General features: G+C 37.8%; 1 protein-coding gene across 1 annotated transcript; it reads left to right on the top strand.

Annotated features, from left to right (window-relative positions):
* The first annotated feature begins 208 nt into the window (after positions 1 to 208).
* Positions 209 to 1,329, top strand: LOC125244771 (achaete-scute homolog 5). The gene is made up of 2 exons (XM_048155008.1): positions 209 to 467; positions 543 to 1,329. Exons 1-2 carry the CDS (start codon positions 439 to 441, stop codon positions 991 to 993), a joined length of 480 nt encoding a protein of 159 aa, XP_048010965.1. The 5' UTR covers positions 209 to 438; the 3' UTR covers positions 994 to 1,329.
* Positions 1,330 to 14,377: the final 13,048 nt, after the last annotated feature.

Genomic DNA, 14,377 nt, shown 5'->3' with positions numbered 1-14,377 from the left:
AAATGAAGTGAAAAATTTACCATGAAAAAAGGTATCTTCAGATTAGAGAACCGTACATCCTTTACATTTTGCCCAGTTGAAGAGGACACTACGATGCATGTGTGGAGCAAAAATCATTGGTCAGGTGTGATGTACTTGAAAGTTATTTAGTGTTTCAACTGTCCCTCTGTTCCAACTGTACACATGGTCTACCCCTATTCTTCAAAACCAAATTCAACAGGAGAGGCGTGTCCCTCCCTCTACAAAAGCATATTTACCATGAAATGATTGTTGCTTAAAGGAACAGAGGACGTCCTCCTTCAAGTTACATCCCTTCATTTACCAGCTCTCATAAGAGAAAGGAAGGAAGGGAGAAGTTTTTACTTGCAGAAAGAAGATGAAGATGATAATATGCTGACTGAACCCAAGAATAAACTTCAGAATTGACATCCATGTTTTATGTCAAGAGCAGAGACATCAGTGCAAAGGTGATCTGCAAAGGAACTCTCAGCTTATTTGTCCTAATTCATAAATCTGATGCTTATATGTTTTGTTTTTTCCAGAAAAATGGGATCTGATCACGGAGTCGTGGACCGAGTGTCATATGCTCATCCCTTGACGTTTGGCTCGTCTTTCAACCAGCACTATTTCCCCTTCAAAGATGCACTGAAAAATCCCCAGAATTACCAAGAGCAAGTCAACAGTCAGCGGTACATCGGATGCTTTTCCTACCTGTCCTACCATGGGAACTTCAGTGTACACGACTACTCCTTGGAACCTGCGTTCATCCACAAACGCAACGAGAGAGAGCGGCAGAGAGTCCGATGTGTCAATGAGGGATATGCGAGACTCCGTGAACATTTACCACAGGAATTTGAGGATAAAAGACTAAGCAAGGTAGAGACACTGCGGGCGGCCATAAGCTACATTAAACACCTGCAGAACCTTCTGGAGGTCAGTCTACCTCAGGGAATGTCTTCAGAGAAGGGCAGAGGAACTCAAGGACTAGTGTGAGTGGCAGCATTGATCTGGGCTACTAAGTACTGTATACTTGCCAGTAAATTCTTCATTGTTTCGTCACCTTTAAAACCTTGAGTTGATTAAACTTGATGTTTATCAGATGTTAATCAAATGTAATGTTTTACAGATGATACACTCTTTAACCAATGTCTTAGAGGTGTTTGTATGCGTACTGGTTGTGGTCCTGAAAATGTTCATAGTTTCCTCTCAGGAGCATGTACAGGTACAGTGAATGTGAACAATAATCAAGGAACAAACAAATAAAAAAGGTTAAATGGGCCTTAAATTAATTATACTCTCTTTACATTTAGAAAACTATGCCTCTTACTTCATTTTAAATCTGTTTATCTTAACTTTTTGAGATTATGAATTCCTTTCTTTATATTTTCTCCTTTTCCATACTTTGTTTTAGCACAAAACTTCATGGCTGTGTCATATTTTCATTAAACACAATGAATGGATAGGCTACAATTTTAAATAAATTATTTAAAAAAAGGTTGGTAACACTTTACAATAAGTTTTCATTTGTTAGCATTAGTTAATGTGAACAAACAAAGGAGCAACACTTCTACAGCATTTATGTTAATCTTGACATTTACCAATATATTTTTTAAGATCAAAAGTTGCATCTGTTAACATTAGTTAATACACTGTGAACTAACATGAACATTTGTATTAACTAACATTAAGAAAGGTTAATAAATGCAGTGAAAACATATGGTTCATTGTTAATTCATGTTAGTTAATGCATTAAAGGATTAGTTCACTTTCAAAAAAATTTTTCCTGATCATTTACTCACCCCCACGTCATCCAAGATGTTCATGTCCTTCTTTCTTCAGTCGAAGAAATTAATTTTTTTGATGAAAACATTCATCAATGTTGGAACGAACATTTTAGGGAAGGCGTAGGACATACAGCGAAGCTTTTTGAAGAATACGAAAGTGCGGTTTTGGCGGAACCACTTGGAAGGTGATCATTTGTTTATATAAAGCATATACATTTACATTTTTTTTTTTAAATGAGCGATCGTTTCGCTAGATAAGACCCTTATTCCTCGTCTGGTATCGTTTAAAACCCTTTGAAGCTGCACTGAAACTGTAATTTTGACCTTCAACCGTTTGGAGGCCATTGAAGTCCAATATAAGGAGAATAATCCTGTAATGTTTTCATCAAAAACCTTAATTTCGTTTTGACTGAAGAAAGAAAGACATGAACATCTTGGATGACATGGGGGTGAGGAAATTATCAGGAACATTTTATTTGAAAGTTTACTAATCCTTTAACTAATGTTAACAAATGGACCTTATTGTGAGTGTTACCAAAATGTTAATAAAAAATTAATGTAATCCTTAAAGAATATTTGAAATTTCACATCTGAGAAACTATATATTTAAGTGTATTCTCTATCTACGCTGCTAGCGACAAATACAGTGCTCCCATTATAGTCTACAATGCAAGCACATAGAGTGAACTTTTTGAAACCACAGTTAAAGAGCATAGTCTGAAACCTCACTAATGGTGTTGTAAATTACTCGCTTGTAGTGTATATGAGATCTGCAACAACTGAATATTAAATCAATAGCCATTGCAACTGAAATAGCTGCGGTGCACATAAACAATCAATAAAACCTATTACTACAAAAGAGAAGTCGGACAGAAATAGCCACAAAATCCTAATAATCTTCAGCTGATGTTGTAATTGAGGCCTTCAGGTGATGCAGTCATGGATTTACATTGAGTCAGCCTTTACACAATGAAGGACTGAAGTTCTTGGGAAATGCAAAGATGCTATCAAGATAATATCCAATGGCAAGAGTATCAGTGAAATAATAATGCTGTGCCCCAGTAAAATATTAGTGATAAATCTGTCAAAGGAGGTTACCTGAAAGTCATTATCCCTGACAATATTGTGTTTAGAATTGAAGCTAGCGATGCAAGATTTTAATATAAATGCCTATTTTGATCTAATTGGTCAAATGGGTTGGCAAAAATACATTTTCCAGATTGAGGGGCTGTTTACAGTACACGACACCATTTTGGGGGCCTGAAAATGCAGACTTTTGAAAATTAGTTTTAAAGGGTATGTTTACCGGACAACGATGAACTAAAAGCAGTTTAGTTTGCATTTTTCGCGTACAGATGACAACGTTGTCAAAACAATCCCTGTTCATATGGATCTGCAAAAACGACTAAAAACGCTGTATTTTTCATGCCAGACCAGTAGTTGGCGATATCACTTTGTAAAGAAATACTATGCACCTATAGACTGAACACGTAATACACGTGTTTGACGTCACCGTTTTCACAAATTCAAATGCTGTAGTTTACACAGAGATGATAAAAGTATTGTTTTCAAAAAAATGCACTTTGAATCACTTTGAGTTGTATTTGTTGGCGAATTTAAAATGTAACATTTCAATTATTTTCTGCTGAAATGAACGAAATGACTTGAAAAAAGATTTGTTCATTTTGCTGAACGAGATTCAAACGTTCGGATCAGTAAAATGATTTGAGTCCTGCTGCCTTTGCACTAGCACTAGTCTCAAGTCATGCGCTGTTGCGCACAAGAAAATCAACTATTCATTTGACGTGTCAGATATACATCAATTTACAGAAATAATAACATACTGTAATAATCATGAAATATTTTGAATGGGACTCGAGTGGACTCGGAAATGAGTCCGATTCCTAATATGTTCGAGTACGAGTCAATTCCGAGTCAAAATGCACACGTGTCAAAATCGAGGGGTCGAGGGTATGTCCGAATAAACTTCCCTTGTCCACTTGACGAAGTTGAATGCACTTTGCCTGACAACGATGAACTAAAAGCGGAAAAGATTTTCCTTTGCATTTTTCGCGTACTGATGACAACGTTGTCAAAACGATCCACGTTCACATGGATCTGCAAAAACGACTAAAAATGCTGTATTATTTAATATAAATGCCTATTTTGATCTAATTGGTCAAATGGGTTGGCAAAAAGAAATTTTCCAGATTGAGGGTCCGTTTACAGTACACAACACCATTTTCAACTAAAAGTGGAAAACTTTTTATGCAGTTTGGCTGTTTATTTACACAACAACACCGTTTTGGGGGCCTGAAAATGCAAACTTTTGAAAATTAGTTTTAAAGGGTATGCTTACCGGACAACGATGAACTAAAAGCAGTTTAGTTTGCATTTTTCGTGCACAGATGACAACGTTGTCAAAACGATCCCTGTTCACATGGATCTGCAAAAACGACTAAAAACACTGCATTATTCATGCCAGACCAGTAGTTGGCGATGTCACTTTGTAAAGAAATACTATGCACCTATAGACTGAACACGTAATACACGTGTTTGACGTCACCGTTTTCACAAATTCAAATGTTGTAGTTTACACAGAGATGATAACAGTATTGTTTTAAAAAAATTGCACTTTGAATCACTTTGAGTTGTATGTGTTGGCGAATTTAAAATGTAACATTTCAATTATTTTCTGCTGAAATGAACGAAATGACTTGAAAAAAGATTTGTTCATTTTGCTGAACGAGATTCAAACGTTCGGATCAGTAAAATGATTTGAGTCCTGCTGCCTTTGCACTAGCACTAGTCTCAAGTCATGCGCTGTTGCGCACAAGAAAATCACCAATCATTTGACGTGTCAGATATACATCAATTTACAGAAATAATAACATACTGTAATAATCATGAAATATTTTGAATGGGACTCGAGTGGACTCGGAAATGAGTCCGATTCCTAATATGTTCGAGTACGAGTCAATTCCGAGTCAAAATGCACACGTGTCAAAATCGAGGGGTCGAGGGTATGTCCGAATAAACTTCCCTTGTCCACTTGACGAAGTTGAATGCACTTTGCCTGACAACGATGAACTAAAAGCGGAAAAGATTTTCCTTTGCATTTTTCGCGTACTGATGACAACGTTGTCAAAACGATCCACGTTCACATGGATCTGCAAAAACGACTAAAAATGCTGTATTATTTAATATAAATGCCTATTTTGATCTAATTGGTCAAATGGGTTGGCAAAATTTTGAACTAAAAGTGGAAAACTTTTTATGCAGTTTGGCTGTTTATTTACACAACAACACCGTTTTGGGGGCCTGAAAATGCAAACTTTTGAAAATTAGTTTTAAAGGGTATGTTTACCTGACAACGATGAACTAAAAGCGGTTTAGTTTGCATTATTCGCGTACAGATGATAACGTTGTCAAAACGATCCCTGTTCACATGGATCTGCAAAAACGACTAAAAACGCTGCATTATTCATGCCAGACCAGTAGTTGGCGATGTCACTTTGTAAAGAAATACTACGCACCTATAGACTGAACACATAATACACATGTGCTTGACATCACAGTTTTTACAAATTCAAATGTTGTAGTTTAAACGGAGATGATAATAGTATTGTTTTCAAAAAATTGCACTTTGAAACCAAACGCAAAAAAATTATTCTGTTTTTAGTTGAAAATGGTGTTGTGTAAACGCCCCAAAAGTGGAAAATTTTTAAAGCGGTACCATTATCATGTATATTTTTTGTGTAAACTACAAAAAAACGCGAATTTGTGACAACCGTGATGTCACCAACTACTGGCCTGGCATGCATATTACAGCGTTTTTACTCTTTTTTTTTTTTTCATGGATCCGTGTGAATGGGGAATGTTTTGACATTATCTTCTGTACGAGAAAAATGAAAAATTCTGTTTTTAGTACATCACTGTCATCTAAATGTACCCTTAGTTTGATTCATTCAGACAGTTTAATCACACACTGAATCATTTCAGGGGTTTCTCACATTGAAATAGTAATGGGATACTTTATCAAACAGCTCTGTATTCCGCATGCAGCTTGTGAATGACTCTGTACTTCAGGTAAAGACAATTTATAATTTAAAAAAACAAAACAAAACAATTTTTTTTTTTTTAATTTAGGCCTTACTTATGAAAGACTAGAAACATTCCTAATGCTATGATATGCTTTGGGAGGTGGTTGCATATTTCCAGCTTTCATTCTAATATCTTCTAAAAGAAACTGATACAATTTTACTACTGTGCACATACTGTATGCATATGCAGTATTGCTTTTATTATGCTATGGCCAATTTAAATTTAAGTTAATTTCACTATCCTCTAAAAGAATAAGTCCTTCTCTACATTGTGCTAAATAAGGTTAAGGATTGATATTGCTTTCATTGAAGCATGTAATATTATTATACGTCATATTCACCATCTCTTCCTCCTCTAAGTACGCAAAGATTTAACACCCTCCCCCTCTGTGGACATGCAAACCCCCCTGCATAGTGTGTTCTGGAATGTATTCTTTACTTTGTAAAAGGAAATGGAGGAAGTATAAACCACATCAAGCCACAAAAATACCCTCTTCATCTCTGCTTATTTTTCACGCTTTAGCTAAACCACAGGGAAGTGGTATGCATGCCCTTTTCTTGCTAATGTACCTGCAAACTCTTAACCACCGTAACTGACCAGGAATCAGTGAGAGACAGAAAACCAGCAAAGAGGAAAACCAATGAACCATGAAGGCTGGAAGAACGCTCTCTGTCAAGGAGGAATGAGACTGTCAACAAAGCTCTTTCACAGCATCCGTGTGAATAGGAGCTGGTAATTAACAGAGTTGCTGGTACCCTGACTGTAATGGTTCAGTGGCAGGCAGCGGGAGGGAGGAAATTCAATCACATCACTAGCACAATAATAGCCTTCCACCAAGATCACAATCACAGAAACACCACCAAGCTAGAAACACCCCCCCCCCACACACACACACACACCCCCCAAAAATGTCATTGCATTTTGTTTCTAAAATAGAAGTGCATGAGTGCACAAGATCTATCAGTTGAAATGTGATCCAAGTGTGAACAAATTTTGGCTTTTACTCCATGCTGGGAAGTTTTTATTTAATGTTGATTGAACATAGCATGTAGAAGTCAAAGGTAGAATGGGATACTAGCAGATTGCTTTGAATACTGCCCAATATGTAGTGTGCTTTACTTCATTGCCTACTATTTAAAAAAATATTGTTGAGCATTCTGAACTTCCTCAGTCTTTAAATACAGCCTCTACAAGTATGCAGCATCTTAAATAGTTTGTCACATAATTATCCTACCACAGTGGTTCTTAAAGGAACACTCCACTTTTTTTAAAAATAGGCCCATTTTCCAGTTGAGTTTTACCGTTTTCGAATCCATTCAGATATTTTTTCCTATTTAAAACTTGACTCTTCTGTAGTTACATCGTGTACTAAGACTGACAGAAAATGAAAAGTTGTGATTTTCTAGGCCGATATGGCTAGGAACTATACTCTCATTCCGGCGTAATAATCAAGGAACTTGCGTGCAGCAGGCGCAATGATATTACGCAGCGCCTTACGCAGTAGTTACGTGATTATTACGCCGGAATGAGAGTCTAGTTCCTAGCCATATCGGCCTAGAAAATCACAACTTTTCATTTTCCGTCGGTCTTAGTATAAGATGTAACTACAGAAGAGTCAAGTTTTAAATAGGAAAAATATCGAAACTCTTTGGTCATTTTTGAGCGAGATGCTAACGGTCTAATCAGATTCAATGAACTATGCTAAGCTATGCTAAAAGTGGTACCGCCAGACCCGGAGATGGGCTGAATGGATTAGAAAACAGTAAAACTCAACTGTTTAACTCTAGGGGAGTTGGAAAATTAGCCTATTTTCAAAAAAAGTGGAGTGTTCCTTTAAACTGGTGGACCTTGAGTGGTCCTTCAAGTGGCCCGCAATTTGACTGATTGTTAACTCAAGATTGATGATATTAAACTTATGATTTTAGGAAGGGTTTCTGTTATCTCACTTTAATAACGTAACAGACGATCATGCATCAGGTACACTGTAAAACTCAATAAGTTCAGAATACTCAACATTTGAGGAAACTTATTACCTCAAAACATTTAAGTAACCTAACCCATTTATTTAAGTTAGTTGAACTTAAAATTTCTGTGACAAGTGGAGCGGTGCCGAGAGCTGTGGAAGCGGAGCAAGGCCAGTGTGGTACAGGTATCTCTTATTAACAATCACAATAACCGGCATCTCTTCGCTCCCACAGTTCTCAGAAACGCCCCAACTTATCATAATGTTAATTACATACAGTTCATTTACATTAACATCACATTCGGATCTTGGTTAAATGTTAGATAGCAAATAACACATGCTATTGTAACTATCAAAGAGACTGCCATTATATACTTGCATGTATATTATCAAACAAATACAGTATATGTGGTCTTAAACGTTTTGCAGCCCTTCCTCAATCTAACCACAGGCTCTACTCTTCACCACAATAACTCTACAAAAGTAACATAACAGAACACCCTGTAAATCCCAACATAACACAACATAAAACACTTACTTATACTCTATGTTAATCTTGTGCAAAAACACACATTTTATACAGTATGATACAATGCATACTGGGAATTAAAAATCTGCTGCAACTCAACTCAGTCATATTAAGTTCAGCTTACTACAATGAAATGTTTTTCTATTAAAGGGTTAGTTCACCCAAAAATGAAAATAATGTCATTTATTACTCACCCTCATGTCGTTCCACACCTGTAAGACCTTCGTTCATCTTCGGAACACAAATTACGATATTTCTGTTGAAATCCAATGGCTCCGTGAGGCCTCCATAGCCAGCAATGACATTTCCTCTCTCGAGATCCATTAAGGTACTAAAAACATATTTAAATCAGTTCATGTGAGTACAGTGGTTCAATATTAATATTATAAAGCGACGAGAATATTTTTGGTGCTGCAAAAAAAACAAAATAACGACTTATATAGTGATGGCCGATTTCAAAACACTGCTTCAGGAAGCTTCGGAGCGTTATGAATCAGCGTGTTGAATCATGATTCGGATCACGTGTCAAACTGTCAAACTGCTAAAATCACATGAATTTGGCGCTCCGAACCACTGATTCGACACGCTGATTCATAATGCTCCGAAGCTTCATGAAGCAGTGTTCACCATCGGATTACAACAAAAATATCTCAGTTTGTGTTCCGAAGATTAACGAAGGTCTTACGGGTGTGGAACCGCATGAAGGTAATAAATGACATTATTTTCATTTTTGGGTGAACAAACCCTTTAAGAAATGAACTTTCATTATTATTTGAGTGAAACAAACTCATTTCATTTCATTTCATTAATTTCACTGTTCGGTTTAACAGTGTACCCATTTATTTGGTCCAATAGCTTAACTAGCAAACAGGTGGCTCATTTAGTTTTTCCTAGATAAGGTAAGGTTTCTAAGATAAACGTTTGTTTTGCAGTCACAGTTATGCATCATACTGCTGATCTGTTCTCTAATTTGATAACGTTTTATCTATACATAGGGAAAGGAAAGGGAAGGAGGCCTTTGCAGGGCTGCGTTATCGTCATGTCAAGTTACCTTTCTAGTACCTAATTGGACCCACTTTTACCTTCAGAACTGCCTTAATTCTTCGTGGCATAGATTCAACAAGGTGATGGAAACATTCCTTAGAGATTTTGGTCCATATTGACATGATAGCATCACGTTGCTGCAGATTTGTTGGCTACAGATCCATGAATCTCCCATTCCACCACATCCTAAAGGTGCTCTACTGGATTGAGATTAGGTTATTGTGGAGGCCATTTAAGTATAGTGAACTCACTGTCATGTTCAGGAAACCAGTTTGAGATGATTCGAGCTTTGTGACATCGCGTGTTATCTAGCTGATAACATAGGGCTGATAATAAAGCAATGGAGATGGTCAGCAACAATACTCAGGTAGGCTATGGCATTTAAACCATGCTCAATTGGTACTAAAGGGGCCCAAAGTGTGCCAAGATAATATCCCTCACACCATTACACCACCAGCAGCAACCTGAACCATTGATAGAAGGCAAGACGGATCCATGCTTTCATGTTGTTTACGCCAAATTCTGACCCTACCATCTGAATGTCACAGCAGAAATCAAGAGTCATCTGACCAGGCATCATTTTTCCAATCTTCTATTGTCCAATTTTGGTGAGCCTTGTGAATTTTAACCTCAATTTCCTGTTCTTAGCTGACAGGAGTGGCACCGGTTTGGTCTTCTGAAGCTGTTGTACATTCAGAGATGCTCTTCTGCAGACCTTGGTTGTAACCAGTGCTTATTTGAGTTACACCTGCAGAACTGCTGCTCACTAGATATTTTCTAGTTTCTGAAATACTCAGACCAGCCTGTCTGGCAACAACAACCATGCCACTTTCAAAGTCACTTAAATCATCTTTTTCCCACATTGAAGGAAAGGAAACAGGCTTGAACAAAGTACAAACCAAATACAAACTAAAAGACAATACATTACAAAATGTTGCAGTTTTAGATAAAATAATTTACAAAAAATAGGTACTAATTTGTTTTAGCTTTGAAATAACACAACAATAGATATAGGCTATTGTTCAAAATTTAAAAAAAGAAGAATCACCAATTTGCTTCCTTAAGTCATTGGCTTGTCATAAAAAATGGCTCCTAGAAGAGAAGTTAGTTCTAAGAATTATTTAATCTATTTGCAACTACCTCTTTGTTTGATTTGTATGTTCAAAAACTTTCTGAGGCCAGTCTAGACCGTGAGCCGTTTGATTCAACACTACAGCATGTAGCCACATGTAATTGTGGAAAGGCAAGGAGTCATATTTAGTCTTATAGATAAGCAAAAATGGCTTTGTGTGTGTTTTGGTGTAAATGTATTATATGATATGGAGATAGCTCTTATCAGCTTCTGGAAATTCATTGCGAGACCACCAGGGTATGAACAGTAACGTGTTGTGACAAGGGCTTTATAAACACAGCCAGCAGAAACAAGGGCACATGAGGGCACAGGAAGATCTCTGAGCATGTGCTGGTACCATCACACTAGTTCAGTGTAATGGTTATTTAAGTATTTTATAGTTAGGTGATTTTTTGTTTTTTTGTATAAATGTACATACAATATCTGCACATGTAGCTCTTCTAACTGACCAGAAAATAAGGCTAATAATAGGCTATATTGGTAGAGATTTTAATGTGGCTTTAGATAGACAGATGGCCTCCAAAACTCCCTGATAATACTAGCCTATACTTGAAAATGTTTATGCAAAGATTCCCCTTAAACGATAATTGGAGGGATTTGCATCCCACATGGAGCAATAACTCTCTCCTCCCAGACCCTTTGCAAAGACCCGCCCCCCTTAGTTACTGTTGCTTTGTCCGACAAACCATGGTGCTGTCTTGCCACACAGAGTGAAAAATACATTGTGGAGCAAAGCTGACAACACTTCGACAGACAAGACAGAGCAGGTTACTTATGATATTAAACAAAGTCCCAGCTTTCAAATTGTGTAATTTTTTTAGAAATGAATGTGTCGTGACAGATCTCTGTAGCGCCTCAGCTCAAGCGGTTTGTGAACCGATCATCTCTTCCTACTAGTTAGTTTATAGCATCAAATAAACATGAGAAGGAATGTTGTTTCAAATGCGGAAAGACGTCAGTACATGCCATTTTTCAAGTTCAAGTCCACCAAGGTTAATCTTCTAACTCCTGACTGCTTTGACGGACAAAATGGCGGATTCGGCATTGTGATTGGTTAGATCGCTTGTCAATCAAACTCCCAGCGAAGGGTAAATTGACCTGTGGCTTCACAGGTTTATTATACTAAGAATTATACTGACATTTTGCCATCACCATTTTCTGATCATGAGAGCATCTTTATTCGCACCCATCTTCTAGCTTCTGATAATGTGTGTGGATTCTCTTCTAACTGGAAACTTAACAACTCAATTTTCTCTCTTATAGTGAAGTAAAAGATGAAATCAATAAGATAATTCACAAACAAAAATGGAAATAAAGCAAGAGAGAACAGTTAGGAGAACAGTTATAGCAACAAATTGGAATTTACTAAATAGGAAGTTGGCAAATATCTTGCAAAATATAGTAGTGATTTGGCAAATTAAAAAAAAACAAAAATGATGAAAATACAATTATGCAAAATCACAATTTTTTTTATCTAAAAATGTAGATTTACTTGATTGTGAAAAAGCAGAAGTTAGCCAACATATATAAACAAATATGAAGGGGCGTTTATTAGATCACGCAGAAAATGGAATGAGGTTGCCTACCTGTTTTTTTCAGATTGGAAAGAGCAAACAAAAAACAACCAATTTAAAAAACTCATGATTAATGTTAATATTTACTCATGACCCCAAAAACATTGCAAAGTTCTGTGCCAAATTTTATAGTTATTTGTATAATTCTAAATAATCCTAACAACACATGAATCAAATTTCTTTGAATCTTTACCTAAAAGATTTAGATCAACACTTTCAAAGCCAATTTTCAAAACATTGGCTTTGGCAACTTCTGCAGGATGGTTAAAATACTATACATAAATGGAAATAGCTCAGTCAAACTAAGTAATGGTACTTCACCTAGATTCATTTTAAATTGAGGAATTAGACAAGGATGTCCAATTTCTTCTTGTCTATCCTTAAAGGAACACTCCACTTTTTTTGAAAATAGGCTCATTTTCCAACTCCCCTAGAGTTAAACAGTTGAGTTTTACCATTTTCGAATCCATGCAGCCGATCTCCGGGTCTGGCGGTACCATTTTTAGCATAGCTTAGAATAATTCATTGAATCTGATTAGACCGTTAGCATCTCGTTCAAAAATTACCAAAGAGTTTTGATATTTTTCCTATTTAAAACTTGACTCTTCTGTGGTTACATCATGTACTAAGACCAACGGAAAAAGAGAAGTTGCGATTTTCTAGGCCGATATGGCTAGGAACTATACTCTCATTCCGGCGTAATAATCAAGGAACTTTGCTGCCATACCATGGGTGCAGCAGGCGCAATGATATTACGCAGTGCCTGTGACCCCCTGCTTGCACAGGGAGCGTGCCTTGTAACCATGGAGACATTTGTGACAGACACTGCGTAAAACTCTAGGGGAGTCGGAAAATTAGCCTATTTTCAAAAAAAGTGGAGTGTTCCTTTAATTGCAACACAGTTCCTTACCTCACATATCAATAGTAGTCATTTAAAGGATATAACAATTGGCAACACTTAATTAATAATTAGTCAACTAACTGATGTTATAGCATTATAGCTTCTTAAATGATTCTGAGACACAGCTGAAAGTAATGAAGCATAATGAGTCAAAGGGTTATGGGAAGTGTGTATGGCATGATGGGAAAAGCAAAGGAAATGGAAGGAGTGCCCTCTAGTGGAGATCATGGGCACTCCAGCTGGCAGATGTAATGCTCCACAAACAGTTACAGAAAACCAGGAGAGAGTTGGAGTGGAAGCGGACCCGGGGGTGGGATGGAGGCTGAGGTCCGTGGAGTGGAAGCAGGACTGGAGATTAAGGCAGATCAGGGAGCCAGGGCAGAGAAAACTGAGCAGGTGTCCAGAATGGAGTTGGCAGGAAAGGTGTCCAGGGTAGAGCTTGTGGGACTGTAGACCATCTAAGCAGCACTGATGCCCACCACGGCAGAGCAGATGACCAACAAAACAGAGTAGATGGGACTAAAGATTCCCACGGCACAGAAGCAGAAGACCACCACAGCGGAGCAGGCAGAGATGGTGACTACCACGACAGAGCAGAAGACCACCATGGCGGTTCAGATGGGGCTAGAAACCACCGCCTTGAGAGAAACTGAAGAAGCGTACGCGGTCCAGACTTACAGAATGGCCATTGCCGTAACAGGGAGAGCAATCGATGGTGGAAGAACCTCTGAGACCCCCAGACTCAATACCACCAGATTCACACTGGACTCAAAGACGATGTCAGGACCACTGAGATGCTCGCACAGACATCAACGGTGGGTCCACCAAACTGGAAGCCAGTCTCAAATGCCTAGGGACTGCTTTAATAGCTTCAGGTGCAGCATCCATGCACGACGGCTGGAGATTCTGGCATGGCGGCCATGACCTGAAGAGGCTCTGGTCTTGGGACCACCGGACTGGAAAGTGCTGAGAGCCCTGGACTATCCTCCAGCTGGTTATATCAAGGCCGTTCACATAGACTGCATTTTTCAATTTCACGGCACTCCTTTTCCATTACTTTTCAATGTAAACAAGAGCAAGATGGATGTCTTTAACTTTTAAAAAATGTCTTTAGACCTTGCCCTTTTTCCATTTTACTGACTTGCATCTTTTTAACAGCAAAAACACTTTCTGTGTTTGGAGTTGTGCCGAATTCTGATCCCCTGCCAGTCCCAAGTACAGCTAGGTTTAGGATTAGGCAACCAGGTAGTGGCCTCAACGAGGGGGGTAATAATTTGGCAGGCAGTTAAAATTCAGCACACCACCGGCCCTTACATCCCACTGCTGAAATCCACCTACATTTGGCG

This window comes from Megalobrama amblycephala, linkage group LG14 (genome assembly GCF_018812025.1).
Source record: "Megalobrama amblycephala isolate DHTTF-2021 linkage group LG14, ASM1881202v1, whole genome shotgun sequence".
NCBI lineage: Eukaryota > Metazoa > Chordata > Actinopteri > Cypriniformes > Xenocyprididae > Megalobrama > Megalobrama amblycephala.
This window is presented reverse-complemented; position numbering and strand designations above follow the sequence as displayed.

What these genes read in the sequence shown, in the direction of transcription:
- LOC125244771 (XM_048155008.1), top strand. Translation starts at nt 439, where the DNA reads ATGTCAAGAGCAGAGACATCAGTGCAAAG. An exon ending in GCAGAGACATCAGTGCAAAG is followed by an intron (nt 468 to 542) that starts GTGATCTGCAAA and finishes TGTTTTTTCCAG; the next exon opens with AAAAATGGGATCTGATCACG.